This window comes from Cherax quadricarinatus, chromosome 22, assembly GCF_038502225.1.
Source record: "Cherax quadricarinatus isolate ZL_2023a chromosome 22, ASM3850222v1, whole genome shotgun sequence".
Taxonomy (NCBI): domain Eukaryota; kingdom Metazoa; phylum Arthropoda; class Malacostraca; order Decapoda; family Parastacidae; genus Cherax; species Cherax quadricarinatus.
The window spans coordinates 32606994-32624970 of record NC_091313.1 but is presented as its reverse complement, the minus strand read 5'-3'; the positions used below and the strand labels follow the sequence as shown (position 1 = coordinate 32624970).

Genomic DNA, 17977 nt, shown 5'->3' with positions numbered 1-17977 from the left:
CCAAAGAGAAAGACATGAGGAGGAAAAAATAATAAAACCTGAAGCAGTATTTGCAAATTTGACGAATGTAAAAACATCCGTCAGGATTTTCATCTCAGTAACCTTTGGGAGTCTCAAAGAATCCTTCAGGATTTTTTACATTATATGGTGCCTTCATGGTACTCACACCTCAAGCACTCAGAAAACTTGAGATGATGAGGTTTACCACCAGGTGTTCCGTGAAATAAAAGGGAACATGACCACAACACACAAGATATTCAGGTTCGCCAACAGGAAGCACAACGACAAAGGGACACAATCACTGGTTCCACTGAACCATCAAATAAGCCAAAGAGATGTAATAAGAAAGTTATTCAGTATGAGAGTAATGAGTACATGGAACACATTAAGCCAAGAAGTGAGTCTTAATCCCATTTGTTGTGCAATATTAATATAACATCAGTTAACAAAATGCATTCGTTACTTTGTGACTAAAATGCTCTCTTAAAACCCATCCAGTGTGGTCAAGCCATTTAACCTCTCTTACCTCTCTCTTCCTGTCTACCCACAACCTTTCTCACCGCTCTATTCAATCTCAAACCTTCCCCTCCCTATTCTTGCCATCGATCTTATGGCCTAACAAAAATGAAAGCTTCCGTCGACGCTTCAATACACTCCCCAGAACACAACACACCCTCACACTCACACAGGGATTGGTTCAGCTCAAGGGCAAGCTTACTCAGGTACACCTGATGAATAGTACAGCTTATAGTGAAATCTGTGAAGGCTTGTGGAACTGCTACAGCTCAAGGGAGAGCCTACGAATATTCACCTGATGTATGGTGCAGCATCAAGTGAAACCTGTGGGACTGCTCTAACTTAACAAGAAACCTGCGAAGATACACCCGGTGAAAAAAATTTTGTGTAGGCCTGTGGGACAGCTGCTACTTTAAGGCAAGTATACTTGACGAATAGTACAGCTTAAAGTAAAACCTTTGGAGAACTGAAGGACTGCTACAGCTTAAGGGCAAGCTTGCGGAGAAGGTTCTAATAATCTCCCTGACGCGTACTCTTCGACAGAACCTAGTTGCTGACGCTGTTCTGTGTATTTACAATTTACAAGCAGTGACAATCACAACTCCCTTACTTCGCTTTCGGAACTATCGAAAAGCAATGTATATCAGAGAAAATATCTATGTACAACCCAAACAGACATGTAGCAAACACTACAACCATGAACCTTTCCTCCACTAAACCTTGAAGACACCGTAATTTGGAAGTCCTTGTAGTTGTGTATTTATCTATTTGAATCACAGTGAGTTGAGTTCTAGCTCCTGAAAGTCTACATCGCCTCACCCACCTTCGCTGAGTCACCCATATCTACACATCGTATTATCCCCTCCTGACGCTAACCTGGACCCAGCTGCTTGTGTCTAATAAATGAAACAATAGGATCCCTCTCCCGTCCCCCACAACATCGTAACTTATGTTATTCTATTATTCATGAATGGAAGTGTTTCATTCTTCTCTTGCTATAACACAGTGGTGATGTCCTCGTAATTGTAGAGAGTGTTGGCATCTACTGCAGAACTGTAGGAGAGAGGTTGTCAGAACTGCAGAGTGGTGAGGTTGTCAGAACTGCAGAGTGGTGAGGTTGTCAGAACTGCAAAGTGGTGAGGTTGTTGTATTAATCTGGTCGTTCTACATCCTCGTTTGTTATGGTCATACAAGCACACAAGCTCGTGTTGTCTTGCTGAGTATCCATGGATAAAGGTATTCTTTAGCTTTTGGAACATATGCATCAGAAATTATTGTAGTTAAAAAGATTACGACTGCTTTAAAACTAAACATTACGACTGCTTTAAAACTAAACATTACGACTGCTTTAAAACTAAACATTACGACTGCGATAAAACTAAACATTACGACTGCTTTAAAACTAAACATTACGACTGCGATAAAACTAAACATTACGACTGCGATAAAACTAAACATTACGACTGCTTTAAAACTAAACATTACGACTGCTTTAAAACTAAACATTACGACTGCGATAAAACTAAACATTACGACTGCGATAAAACTAAACATTACGACTGCTTTAAAACTAAACATTACGACTGCGATAAAACTAAACATTACGACTGCTTTAAAACTAAACATTACGACTGCGATAAAACTAAACATTACGACTGCGATAAAACTAAACATTACGACTGCTTTAAAACTAAACATTACGACTGCTTTAAAACTAAACATTACGACTGCGATAAAACTAAACATTACGACTGCTTTAAAACTAAACATTACGACTGCTTTAAAACTAAACATTACGACTGCGATAAAACTAAACATTACGACTGCTTTAAATCTAAACATTACGACTGCTTTAAAACTAAACATTACGACTGCGATAAAACTAAACATTACGACTGCTTTAAAACTAAACATTACGACTGCTTTAAAACTAAACATTACGACTGCGATAAAACTAAACATTACGACTGCGATAAAACTAAACATTACGACTGCTTTACAACTAAAGCTTTATGCCTGAAACTATATTATGTTATTAATATTCAGTCGTTAATATTAACAATATTTAAATAAGTAGACTCCATCCAGTCAAACATTAACATCACTAATGAATATGTATATATACTTTCAGTAACACTAACAACACAAATTAATATATTTAATCTACTTTAGTATTAATAATAAATATATTACACCTACTGTAACATTACCAGCAACAATGGCTCACGAAATCGTAATAACACGATTGTAAACTAATCACGAAACAGGTGTGCGTCTGAACCCATGGCAAGTGAGGCACTAGCCATGGGTATATATATATATATATATATATATATATATATATATATATATATATATATATTATATATATATATATATATATATATATATATATATATATATATATATATATATATATACAAGTATATATGATGAAATATACATACTTCAGTATATATTCCATTTACGACTCTTCCTATAACTGTTTTTCTATCTATCTCTCTATCTATCTGTTTGTCTCTTCATCTGCTCATGCTGTTGACTCTAATTACCCGTGTAAAATAAAACCAGCCCATTTTACGATGCCAGATAAATGTTACCGATGCTGCAAACATTTTCTTCTCTAAAAGAAAAATATGAAGTTGAAAAAAAATATCATGGCAGCAAGTGCAGGCTGCATCATGGTTATGCTGTTCCGTTCACGCTACCCCCCCCCCCCTCTTTTTTTTATCCAGTAATACGACAAGAAAATTCGCTTATGCTACCTAATATAAAAATTCTGTTCTCACTTTCGCAGCTTACTACATTAATACGAAATTACTGCATAGCCTTTTGATTTATGCATATATCCAACAGAGATATAATGATATGACTATGAATTTTTAATTTTAAATGAGGAAGGTTTACTCTTGGCAGTATTAAAATTTGTTTTATGGTGAAAATTTAATTAACAAAATTACATATAATGAAGTTCAGCATCAAACTTTTATTAATAAAAAAGGAAATCGAGCGATATTTGATATATATATATATATATATATATATATATATATATATATATATATATATACTAACCTAATCTAACCGTTTAGTATACTAGCCTCCACCAGCAGTATATACATTACTGTAACCACGAGCGAGTCATATTTAATCAATACCAACACAACGACTAGCTGAGGACTCGAACTAATGTCGTTCAAATGTATATATATATATATATATATATATATATATATATATATATATATATATATATATATATATATATATATATATATATATATATATATATGCAATAAGATCACAGTAAACAGGTGATTTTAAAATATGCAAAACAACCACTATTAAAGAGTAGTGAAATTCCAAGCGCTTTCGTGACTACTCACATTGTCAAGGAACTATGAATGTAATACATCAAAGGAAGGCAATTAAAGGGCTTAGACTACACCTCACAGTCAACCCCCACAACAAAGAAACACCTGACGCGCGGCAATATCGGACTCATAAGAAAAGGCTGATGCATGCAGGGGATGAGATAAAAAGCTGTAAGCCTTCTCCCTGAAAGCTGGCTGCCTTGGATCAACGTCTAGCGCAAGCTGGACGCCAAGGTATTGGTCCAGTGTTGTGAGAATGGTATAGTACTGCGTACCTTGTTCCAAGGTTCGTAGGTTCGAGTCTCCTTCAGCCAGAGATCAATGTTTATATATATATATATATATATATATATATATATATATATATATATATATATATATATATATATATATATATATATTATTCCTTGATAATGTGAGTAGTCACAGCGCTTGGAATTTCTATATTCTTTCACCTGTGGTTGTTTTGCATATAATATATATATATATATATATATATATATATATATATATATATATATATATATATATATATATATATATATATATATATATATATATATATATATGATATCAACCTCCTTTAACGGGAAACGCCCGAGGTGATAAAAATAAAATAAAAACTCCTCTTAATTTATTAAGATCTCTTACGAAAAAAAATTTGTTGACGAATTTCGTAATTGGGGATGAGATTTAGTTCTTTTACGTCTTAGTTTTTTCTTTATTTCTCCGTATGCTAATCTTTCTAAGAGTGCTGCAACTCACCGCACTTATCACCTCAACACACACAGAACTCACAGTAATATTTCTTATCAGTGACACAATTTAATTTTCTGCACGAGACTTTTTTTTTAACAGTGTTCACCTGAGTCCTGATCCTTTCTGTCCCTTGATCTTCCTGTTCTTGCATTTACTTAGCCCTGATTTCAATTGTCCTTCTAACTATCCTTGCATCTAATTATCGTTCAGTTTTCATATTTCTTGTAACTTCTAATTTTCCAAGATTTTCTTCCTTCCTGCTTTCCTTTCATATATATATACATATATACATCTATTTTTTTCTCTCTCCCTCCCTTCCTTGTTCCTCCGCCCTCTAATCCTTTTCCTTTTTCCCCTCTCCCTCTCATGTCTCCTCCGTAACCCCTCTCCTTTTATGTATCTCTGTGTCTAACTGTCTGTCTGGCTGTCTGTCTCTGCCAATTCCCCTCGGACTCTGCCCACCACCAACCTCTCTCTCTCTCTCTCTCTCTCTCTCTCTCTCTCTCTCTCTCTCTCTCTCTCTCTCTCTCTCTCTCTCTCTCTCTCTCTCTCTCTCTCTCTCTCTCTCTCTCTCTCTCTCTCTCTCTCTCTCTCTCTCTCTCTCTCTCTCTCTCTCTCTCTCTCTATCTCTCTCTGTCTATCTGTCTCTCTTTCTACCTCCTACATTTGGGGTTTTCAGCGTAAGCAAGAAGCTTAATGTCCTAAGCTCTGAGACCTCGGCTCTGGGACCAGCAGTGTCCGCCGTCATTGCAAGCAGTCATTAACAAGCAATTAGTATATTTCCCAGCGGAAATGACTGCTATTTATTCGACTAAAAGGAATATCCTTTAATTTATCACCAATTGGAGTCATGAGATTCAGGAGCCCAAGGTGTACTGGAGCGATATATGATGGAAATTAATGAAATATCTGAGGAGGTCATCAGCCATATACTCCGAAATAATGAGTCGGCAGCTGGACTGTCAGCAGTAACTTGTTATATCGTCCAGGACCGCTCGTTTGTCTCATTCTGGGATCTTGTGAGCTGTTTACACTGAGCTGCTGCCTCACCATCCTATTGCCTGACGATAATATTGCATGAGGATCATACTAATCTGTATAAGTTGTATCATGTATTTGAAGGAATAAAGACTATTATTATTATTATTATTATTATTGTTATTATTATTTGTTATTGTTATTATTATTATTATTATTAATCGAGGATCCTATTCCCTGAGGATCTAGCCCCAGTTATATATATAATATTAGTAGTAGTAGTATAAAAATCTAAACCAGAAAATGCCTGTGTGGAACCTTCATCTGTAAGACCTTTTTTTTCTCTGGCTAGGTGTTGGATAGGGAGTAGGTTGCTACGCCGTGGCTAGGGAAAGACCAGCAGCATGTTAGCCCTACAACCCACCTCCAGTGATATGCACTCTATCCCCTGACCTTTGGAATTTCTTAACCAAATCGTTCTCTTTAACTTTTCTCCTGCTCACGTTCAGAACTCTCCCTCCCTCTCTCTCTCTCTCTCTCTCTCTCTCTCTCTCTCTCTCTCTCTCTCTCTCTCTCTCTCTCTCTCTCTCTCTCTCTCTCTCGCTCTTTCTAACCAAGAAGCCTCCCTGGCAGTGCCAGTCACCGGCACTGGGATACAGGCATCACAAAAAGTGACAGAATATAAAACTTTTATTGATGATCTGTGTTGTCCAGCCTCACAGTTTGCAAGAGAACCAAGAGGAGGACTACGAGAAAAGAAAAGTAGGAAAGATATGAAGAGAAGAAGAAGAAAAAGAAGAAGGAGAAGAAGAAGAAGAAAAAGAAGAAGAAGAAGAAGAAGAAGAAGAAGAAGAAGAAGAAGAAGAAGAAGAAGAAGAAGAAGAAGAAGAAGAAGAAGAAGAAAAAGAAGAGAAAGAAATAGAGAGAGAAGATGAAAGAAATGGAAAAAGAGGAGTAAGACAAATAAAGAAAAAGAAGAACGACAGCAACACGAACGACAACATCTTCAACATTAAAGTTAATAAGAATATAATAATAATAATAATAATAATAATAATAATAATAATAATAATAATAATAATAATAATAATAATAATATTGAAAATAAATATAATATTAAAAACGAGGTGAACCAGAAAACTGACGAGGAAAAAATAGTTGGTTGGTACACTCAGGTATGTGTGGAGACAAAGAACATTATCCATGAATACAAAAACAGTAATGTGTGAGAGTATAGTGGTAACAACGCTCTTATATGGGTGTGAAGCATGTGTTGTGAATGTTGCAGCTAGGTTGCGGCTGGAGGCAGTGATGTCGTGTGTAAGTGCAATGTGTGGTGTAAATATTATGCAGCGAATTATCCAGAGGGCTGAGAAGGGGCTGTTGAGGTGGTTTACACTTTAAAGAGGATAAAGCAAATTAGGATGACTTGGTGTATAAATCTGTAATAGAGGGAAGGTGGGGTGGGGGTCTTCCTAAGAAAGGTTGAAGGGGGTAAGGGAAAGTTTTGTATGCGAGGGGCTTGGACATTCAACAGGTGTGTGTGTGAACGTTTTAGGAGTTAGTAGAGGCAAGTGGTTTTTATGATCTGACGTGATGTTGGAGTGCATGCAAGATAACATTCATGAAGCGATTCAGGAAAACTGGTTAACCGGACTTGAGTCCTGGAGGCGGAGAGTACAGTGTCTGCACTCTGAAGGAGGGGTGGGGATATTTGCAGATTGGAGTGTTATCCTAACTATAGTATCGGCGTGCCTCTGGCAAGACAATAATAATAATAATAATAATAATAATAATAATAATAATAATAATAATAATAATAATAATAATAATAATAATAATAATAGTGTTTTTATTTACTACAAATACATGTACGTATATGGTATACAGGCCTAGCTGACATCAGTGACACACTACCATATAGAAAGCCCCTTGTTATGTAGAGCATTTCGGGAAATTAGATCCTTGTTCCAGGAGGCGACTCACGCCAGTCAACTAACACCCAGGTGCCCATTTTACTGATTTGGAACATAGACAGCCGGTGTAAATAAACATGCCCAATGTTTCTACCCTCGCTGGGACTCGAACCCAGATGTCGCCGTGTGAAGCGAGAGCTTTAGCCACCAGGCAACAGGGCGAGAGGGGTTCTTTTTTGGGTCACCCTACCTCAGTAGGAGACGGCTGGTGTCTTAATAGTAATAACAATAGTAATAATAAATATAATAATAAATTTGTATTATAAGTATTATTGCACAATAACAGTAGTAACATCAACAACAATAATAATGACAACAACAGCAGTAGTAGTAGTAGTAGTAATAATAATAATAATAATAATAATAATAATAATAATAATAATAATAATAATAATAATAATAATAATAATAATAATCCCTCAGCCCTACACTGCATGCCAACTCTGCCTCATTTCCAACACCACAAACTCATATTTTCACTATAACTCGTGTTTAAACATATATTCTCAAGAATGACTTCCACAAGAATATATGCACCATTTTTTACTATTATACGCAGGATATATGAATAAATATGCTTCGCCAAGAAAGTATATTGCGGATAAGAGAAAACGCGAGGCTGACATGCAAGAAACTTGATACCATCATTGACTGAATGAAAACTATAAGCTTCAGGGAACTTTGAGATTTTCTTAATTTTGCACAGGATTTAACGTTTCTGATTTCTCATTTATAATCTTTTCTTAGGATTGCAACACGTCACTGACACATTTGTTAATATGGAGTAGTTAAAAAATGAGTGATAAATTACTGGTTGACGTTTAAGGCCTTAAAATGATAAGAATTGCTCAGGAAGTGATGTCTATTGGGAACCACACCATAAGTATTTTTCGCTACATGATAAACATTGATCAGTACGAGATATATATTTGCTGAAATGCTATTAAATTGATGAATATGCATTAAATATTTTCCAGTACATGATAAATATTGTTCAGTACATGATAAATATTGGTCAAGACATTATAAATATTAGTCAGTACAGTCAAAGTTGCAGGAACATGCACGCACGCTGGCGTAAATAGTCCACATGACAGTAAACATTCAGGGAGCAACTTGGTTCATTCCTGGGATCTATAGTCTACGAGTCTACGAACTTGGTAGGCACCATCCAGAGTGACGAATAATCATACTGATTTTTCAATTAGCTTTATATCTGTGGAAACAGGTAGTGCGTGATGATACCATTGTATAGATCCTTTTCCTCTGTGTCATAACAATGTGTCTGCAAACTGTGCGTGCCTCTTCACCAATTTGGTTGGCAAGATTGTAAGGCAAACCAGAAGTTAATCTGTTAATAAGATTCCTGTGTAGTACTTAGATATTTTTGAGACGTATCGTTTGTATGTGAGATCCTGTTACTGAAACGTAATTATATATATATTATATATATATATATATATATATATATATATATATATATATATATATATATATATATATATATATATATATATATATATATATATATATATATATATATATATATATATATACATATATATATTATATACATATATTTATATATATATATATATATATATATATATATATATATATATATATATATAATTATATATATATAATTATATATATATATATATATATATATATATATATATATATATATATATATATATATAATAATTATATATATATATATATATATATATATATATATATATATATATATATGTATGTATATATATATATATATATATATATATATATATATATATATATATATATATATATATATATATATATATATATATACTACACATGTGTTTAATTAGCATACTTGTCGGTGTTATATATCGTCCTTCAACTAAGAGTGAATTCTTTGTGTAATCTTTTGCAATAGATTATTATTCTTGTTGCTTTCTCTCATTATTTTTGCCACGTTATGTGAAGATGATCTTTGGACGGGAAACGTGTATTGTCGACCTTAAAAGAATAATATTATTATTCATGGTGAAGAACTAGAAAAGCTGGAGGACACAGAGGGAATTGTAGCAATCAGGTTTGATCCAAAGCAGGAGAGGGAAGCCACCAATCCTTTGATCAAGAGCCCCGCACCAGCATCAAGGTACCTTCCCCTTCGTTCTTAATGGGAATATTAAAAAAAAATAAAACCTCACTATTATATGGCGTTATTAAAACTTTCCTCATAATATTCCAAATTGCTGGCAAGGAGAGTAGTAAGAATTTATATAGTCTTGGTTTTATGGCCAAAATTTATATACATTGGTATGTTTGGTGGTGGGTATGGTGCTGCAGGTCTGGTATCTAATTAAGGTAATAATTAAGGTATCTAATCAAAGAAACAAACTCATTTTTTAAGTGAAAACGCTGTAAAAAATATTAATTAAAATATATTAATAAATAAAACTGCGTGTTTCACGACAGTTCAATGAACTCCTAAGATTTAATGATATCAGAGTTTCTAACTTAACTTAAAGCTATATGATGACGTCTCTCTTCAGGAAAGTTGGACTGACTGTTGGGCATTGTGAAGGAAGAGAGAGAGAGAGAGAGAGAGAGAGAGAGAGAGAGAGAGAGAGAGAGAGAGAGAGAGAGAGAGAGAGAGAGAGAGAGAGAAAGAGGTATAATAAATGACACACAACTGACTGACTTCTCTGAGTACGAAGATTCTCACAAACACTAAGATTGTGTCGTATTTTAATTATATCATAAACCAACACAAAGACTATACACGGTTAAGACATAACATATTACCTTACGTATAATTCAGATTACATATTTTATGTTAGCTAAATAATTTCTATGTAAGAGTTTTTTTTAGCATAGCCCGTAGAATAATTAAACTGGCTCTTCACACCAATTCACGTCCCTTTTATGTTCACGTGAGTTTAACATTATAAATCATATTTACGTCAAAAGGGTGAATGCAAGCCGTATAAGGTTACCTCGGACATGTTATAGCATAGTGGCATGTATCATAGTAGGTGATATATGCCAGTATCACCTAGATAATGATGATTTAGTGGCGCATTACTAATGCTACATTAACTGTTTTGGCTCATATTGAGGCACATAAATTGTCAAGTGTGTCACATGACAAATTTTGCAGTTTTGTATTAAGGTCAATATTTAAGTGTCAGGGTAAATATTCTGGTGTCAGGGTGAATATTCTGGTGTCAGAGTGAATATTCGTATGTCATTGTGAATATTCTGGTGTCAGGGTGAATACTGAGTTGTCAAAATGACTGTTCTAGTGTCAGAGTTATACTCAGATTTAATATTTATATGTTAACAATAATAATAACATTAATAATAATAATTATTATTATTATTATTAATTTCTACAGATATATGTACAAGGTATACAGGCCTAGCTGACATCAATGACTTACTACTATATAGAAAGCCCTTTGTTATGCAGAGTATTTCGGACAAATTAGGATAATTTTGTCCCAGTATGCGACCCACACCAGTCAACTAACACCCAGGTAACTATTTTACTGCTCGGTGAACATGGACAGCAGATGTCTTAAGGAAACACGTTCTAATGTTTCCACCCGTGCCGGGGATCGACCCCCTGACCTCAAAGTGAGGTGAGTGCGCCGGCAATCGAGGGTGAATATCCAGGCGGCAGTGTGACTATTTTAATATCAAGGGCGTAAAAATCTGTGTAGAAGAGATATCGGAAAACATTTTTTCACACAAAAAAAGAGTGTCTGATATCTTGAAAACGAAATCGGAGAAGAAATAGTGCCAGCTAAAAATACTGGGAATTTCTGAATTTATTCATGCAAGATAAGAAGAAAAGCTACGAAGTGAAACTATAAATATGCGTATACAAATAGCTAATCACACACATACACACACACACACACACACACACACACACACACACACACACACACACACACACACACACACACACACACACACACACACGCACACAAGGACGTCAAGAAATTAGAGAAAGTACAAGGGTTTGCAACAAGGCTAGTTACGGAACTCAGGGGTATCTCCTACGAAGAATGTTGAGGGAAATCGGACTGACGACACTGGAAGACAGGAGGGCCAAGGGAGACATGATAACGACATACAAAATACTACGTGGAATAGATAAGGTGGACAGAGACAGGTTGTTCCAGAAAGGGGACACAGAAACAAAGGGTCACAGTTGGAAGCTGAAGACGCAGACGAGTCACAGGGATGTTAGAAAGTATTTCTTCAGTCACAGAGTCGTCAGGAAGTGGAATAGCCTAGCCAGTGATGTAGTGGAGGCAGGAACCATACATAGCTTTAAGACGAGGTATGACAAATCTCAGGAAGCAGAGAGAGAGAGAGAGAGAGAGAGAGGACCTAGTAGCGATCAGTGAAGAGGCGGGGCCAGGGACTGAGTCTCGACCCATGCAACCACAATTAGGTGAGTACACACACACACACACACACACACACACACACACACACACACACACACACACACACACACACACACACACACACACTTCTATATGAAATAATCACTTCAAGAAATATTCAGATCTTTTGTAAATATTCGTTGGGCAAAATCGATAGTTCCTTTTATCACAGCTTGCTACTCGCGTTATCACAGCCCGCTACTCGCGTTATCACAGCCCGCTACTCGCGTTATCACAGCTCGCTACTCGCGTTATCACAGCCCGCTACTCGCGTTATCACAGCCCGCTACTCGCGTTATCACAGCCCGCTACTCGCGTTATCACAGCCCGCTACTCGCGTTATCACAGCCCGCTTCTCGCGTTATCACAGCCCGCTACTCGCGTTATCACAGCCCGCTACTCGCGTTATCACAGCCCGCTACTCGCGTTATCACAGCCCGCTACTCGCGTTATCACAGCTCGCTACTCGCGTTATCACAGCCCGCTACTCGCGTTATCACAGCCCGCTACTCGCGTTATCACAGCCCGCTACTCGCGTTATCACAGCCCGCTACTCGCGTTATCACAGCCCGCTACTCGCGTTATCACAGCCCGCTACTCGCGTTATCACAGCCCGCTACTCGCGTTATCACAGCCCGCTACTCGCGTTATCACAGCCCGCTACTCGCGTTATCACAGCCCGCTACTCGCGTTATCACAGCCCGCTACTCGCGTTATCACAGCTCGCTACTCGCGTTATCACAGCCCGCTACTCGCGTTATCACAGCTCGCTACTCACGTTATCACAGCCCGCTACTCGCGTTATCACAGGCCGCTACTCGCGTTATCACAGCTCGCTACTCACGTTATCACAGCCCGCTACTCGCGTTATCACAGCCCGCTACTCACGTTATCACAGCCCGCTACTCGCGTTATCACAGCTCGCTACTCGCGTTATAACAGCTCGCTACTCGCGTTATCACAGCTCGCTACTCACGTTATCACACCTCACTACTCACGTTATCACAGCTCGCTACTCGCGTTATCACAGCTCGCTACTCGCGTTATCACAGCTCGCTACTCGCGTTATCACAGCTCGCTACTCACGTTATCACAGCTCGCTACTCGCGTTATCACAGCTCGCTACTCACGTTATCACAGCTTGCTACTCACGTTATCACAGCTCGCTACTCACGTTGTCACAGCTCGCTACTCGCGTTATCACAGCTCGCTACTCGCGTTATCACAGCTCGCTACTCGCGTTATCACAGCTCGCTACTCACGTTATCACAGCTCGCTACTCGCGTTATCACAGCTCGCTACTCACGTTATCACAGCTCGCTACTCACGTTATCACAGCTCGCTACTCACGTTATCACAGCTCGCTACTCACGCTATCACAGCTCGCTACTCACGTTATCACAGCTCGCTACTCACGTTATCACAGCTCCCTACTCGCGTTATCACAGCTCGCTACTCGCGTTATCACAGCTCGCTACTCGCGTTATCACAGCTCGCTACTCACGTTATCACAGCTCCCTACTCGCGTTATCACAGCTCGCTACTCACGTTATCACACCTCGCTACTCACGTTATCACACCTCACTACTCGCGTTATCACACCTCACTACTCACGTTATCACACCTCGCTACTCACGTTATCACACCTCGCTACTCACGTTATCACACCTCGCTACTCGCGTTATCACAGCTCGCTACTCACGTTATCACAGCCCGCTACTCGCGTTATCACAGCCCGGTACTCACGTTATCACACCTCGCTACTCACGTTATCACATCTCACTACTACTCACGTTATCACAGCTCGCTACTCACGTTATCACACCTCGCTACTCGCGTTATCACAGCCCGCTACTCACGTTATCACACCTCGCTAGTCACGTTATCACACCTCGCTACTCGCGTTATCACAGCCCGCTACTCGCGTTATCACTGCCCGCTACTCACGTTATCACACCTCACTACTCGCGTTATCACAGCCCGCTACTCACGTTATCACACCTCGCTACTCACGTTATCACACCTCGCTACTCACGTTATCATACCTCGCTACTCACGTTATCACACCTCGCTACTCTCGTTATCACACCTCGCTACTCACGTTATCACACCTCGCTACTCACGTTATCACACCTCGCTACTCGCGTTATCACAGCTCGCTACTCACGTTATCACAGCCCGCTACTCACGTTATCACAGCTCGCTACTCACGTTATCACACCTCGCTACTCACGTTATCACACCTCGCTACTCGCGTTATCACAGCCCGCTACTCGCGTTATCACAGCCCGCTACTCGCGTTATCACAGCCCGCTACTCGCGTTATCACAGCCCGCTACTTACGTTATCACACCTCGCTACTCACGTTATCACAGCCCGCTACTCACGTTATCACAGCTCGCTACTCGCGTTATCACAGCCCGCTACTCGCGTTATCACAGCCCGCTACTCGCGTTATCACAGCCCGCTACTCACGTTATCACAGCCCGCTACTCACGTTATCACACCTCGCTACTCACGTTATCACACCTCGCTACTCACGTTATCACACCTCGCTACTCACGTTATCACACCTCGCTACTCACGTTATCACACCTCGCTACTCACGTTATCACACCTCGCTACTCACGTTATCACACCTCGCTACTCACGTTATCACACCTCGCTACTCACGTTATCACACCTCGCTATTCCTTGTGCTTCACTCTCTCCCCCAACAACCACATGACTCTGTTTGTTTTCCTTAACTCTCAATCCAAGTCATCCTCCAATATTTTGCTACCCCTTAATTGGCATTTTGTGTGTTGACGGCAGCTGCTGTGTTGATGTTTGTGTTGTGTGTTGACGGCAGCTGCTGTGTTGATGTTTGTGTTGTGTGTTGACGGCAGCTGCTGTGTTGATGTTTGTGTTGTGTGTTGACGGCAGCTGCTGTGTTGATGTTTGTGTTGTGTGTTGACGGCAGCTGCTGTGTTGATGTTTGTGTTAAGTGTTGGCAGCATCTGCTGTGCTGATGTTTGTGTTGTGTGTTGGCAGTAGCTGCTGTGTTGATGTTTGTGTTACGTTTGATGCCGCTGCACACACACACACACACACACACACACACACACACACACACACGTAGTATGACTAGACTCCTGCAACTACAACTTAGTGAGTACACACACACACACACACACTCAGTATTAGCGGCCTAGTAGCCATTAGTAGCAACCAGAAAAGAGGCGGGGCCAGGAGCTGTGATTCGACCCCTGCAACCACAAATAGGTAAGCAAACACACACACAGATTAAACATACTCCCGAGCATTTAACAAGAGGTGAGACTAATACAATCCCTGAGAATCCTCACAAAGGCTTCATTAGAACCTTTAACCATCTTATGCCAACCTGACAGTAGAACATACAGCATCAGAATGGAGCTCACACCTGATCATGCCCGTCCTGAAGGTCGTATGAGTTATTTGAAGGAATGGAGATTCGAGAGACCTTCAGAGAATTGAAGGGCTGTCGTCCCTGGCAGCAGCCGCAATAGTGACCACCTGATCATGTCTAGAAAGTCAGAGAAATAGTCAGGGATTTACGATTAAAGGGTCTGAAGTAGAAGGGCGTACGAAATTCTTCTGGGCCTCGTGAGGGTAGATGGGGAATGACTGTTTGAAAGGCGAGAACTAAGGAAAATTAAAATAAATATTCATATGAGCCACAAAGAAGTCACAAACTACTTGAGTCTTATGATAACAAGGAAGTGGATGGACCAGGATGAATATGTAATGAAGGCGGAATCCATAAATAATTTCAGTCGTAGTCATGACAGCGCCGAACATGCCGGAAATTTACCCAAACTGCAGATAAGATGCGAGGCCAGAGTCTGAGACTAGTCACCCCTCAAGCACACGTAGGTGAGCACACTCAGATGAGCCACAAAGATCTTAGGAATTCACTCACTATTTTAAAATAAATAAAATAAGAGACAAGTTTCTTGAAGCAGGGGAAGCAAGCATAAATATACTAAAACATAAGTAGCTGGGAACCAGTAACACCGGTGGTAGTAAATTAACAGACGGGACCAAGAGCTAAGGCTCGACACCCATTAGTTTATCACGACGAATACACCCACTTCACCTCTCACACTCACAACTATTTGCATATTCTCCCTCAGTCGTAATTAAATTGTCTCGTCATAGTCAATTCCCTATGAACTATAAGGTCAAAAATTAGCTAATTATGCAGCACCTAATATAAACTTCTGTTATGCTAATTTTAATTCTTCTGTTTTTAAATGCCACACTAATTGAGAGAATGAAGTCGCTCTCATATAATAATTTTAGCTCATCTTTAAAAGATGTCGTAGTCGATCTCAACGAAGACTGACTATATTAAGATTAGGAAAGAATTAATGAAAAGATATATATATATATATATATATATATATATATATATATATATATATATATATATATATATATATATATATATATATATATATATATATATATATTATATATATATATGTCGTGCCGAATATGTAAAACTGGTCAATTAGCAAGAACTCATTTAAAATTATGTCCTTTCTGAAATTTTCTGTTATACGTTTAAAGATATATTTTTTTCATTAATGTTAATGTAAAAAATTTTAATTTTGCACCAAAAGAATCTTAGAAAACTTACCTAACCTTATTACAACAAGAGCAATTTATTTTAGCATAACCCAACCAAATATATTTAAAATACGTTTATAATAATTTAGTACTAAACAAACACAATCAAATATATTTTTTTCGTTAGGTTCAGAATGATTTTGGCGAAATTATTCCATACACAAATTTTCACTTGTCCTATATGGCAAGATTAGCGTTGCTATTTAAGCCAAGATCACAAGTTCTGCCTATTCGGCACGATATATATATATATATATATATATATATATATATATATATATATATATATATATATATATATATATATATATATATATATATATATATATATATATATATATATAACAATATATATACAAATATATATACATATATATATCCCATTTCTGGTCTCTTGACAGTAATTATGTCTCGTAAAAACTGAGCTACACTTCAGATAATTACGCAGTAAAACTCTTCAGATTTGTTCATAATTCTTCTGTAAAAGTTTAATCGAAGTTTAAAAATCTCGTCACTTTTGTTCTTCACATCTCTACTGATTAATGTTTAAATGTTCCTCTTATATAACATTTATTTATCTTGGTGTTTATTTTTATTATTACTCTGTAAATGTGTTCCTATACTTGGTCTTTTTAAATTTATTATTTACAACATTCCTCGCTTTCTCTTCCTCTCTCCAACTTTCTTCGCTTTCTCTCTCTCTCTCTCTCTCTCTCTCTCTCTCTCTCTCTCTCTCTCTTTCCAACATTCCTAGCTTTCTCTCCCCCTCTCCAGCATTCCTCGCCTTCTCTCCCTCTCCCTTCCGTCTCTATTTATCTTTCATTTCCCTTCAACTGAGTTTATTCTGAGTCTCTTTCTCGCTCCCTCACTCTTTTCCTTACTGGCTCTTCTCTTTCTCTTTGGTTCCCGCTCTCTTCCTCCTCCCATACTTTCTCACTCAGTGCTTCACTAATTCTCTATCTCTTTCTCATTCCCTAGCTCTCCTCTCTCTCTCTCTCTCTCTCTCTCTCTCTCTCTCTCTCTCTCTCTCTCTCTCTCTCTCTCTCTCTCTCTCTCTCTCTCTATCTATCTATCTATCTATCTCTCTATCTATCTCTATCTGACAAGCTATTTACAGAGTAAGGATTCCTAACTTTACTGACAAGCTAAGAGCTGTTACCTACATCACCTCATTTAAAAGCATTTTATTGTCATGAAACATACAAGTAGGGAACAGGAGGAAGTTGGAGCCATCTGTGGGCCAGCATTTTCATCTGATCAA

At 38.1% G+C, this 17977-nt stretch overlaps 1 protein-coding gene across 1 annotated transcript in view; it reads left to right on the top strand.

Annotated features, from left to right (window-relative positions):
• LOC128689735 (carbonic anhydrase-related protein 10-like) overlaps positions 1-17977 on the top strand; it is a 380908-nt gene that overhangs the window by 341007 nt on the left and 21924 nt on the right. The window contains exons 7-8 of the mRNA XM_070087647.1: positions 3690-3710; positions 8716-8742. Of these exons, the coding sequence (XP_069943748.1) occupies positions 3690-3710; positions 8716-8742 (48 nt within the window). The remainder of the gene's footprint in view (positions 1-3689; positions 3711-8715; positions 8743-17977) is intronic.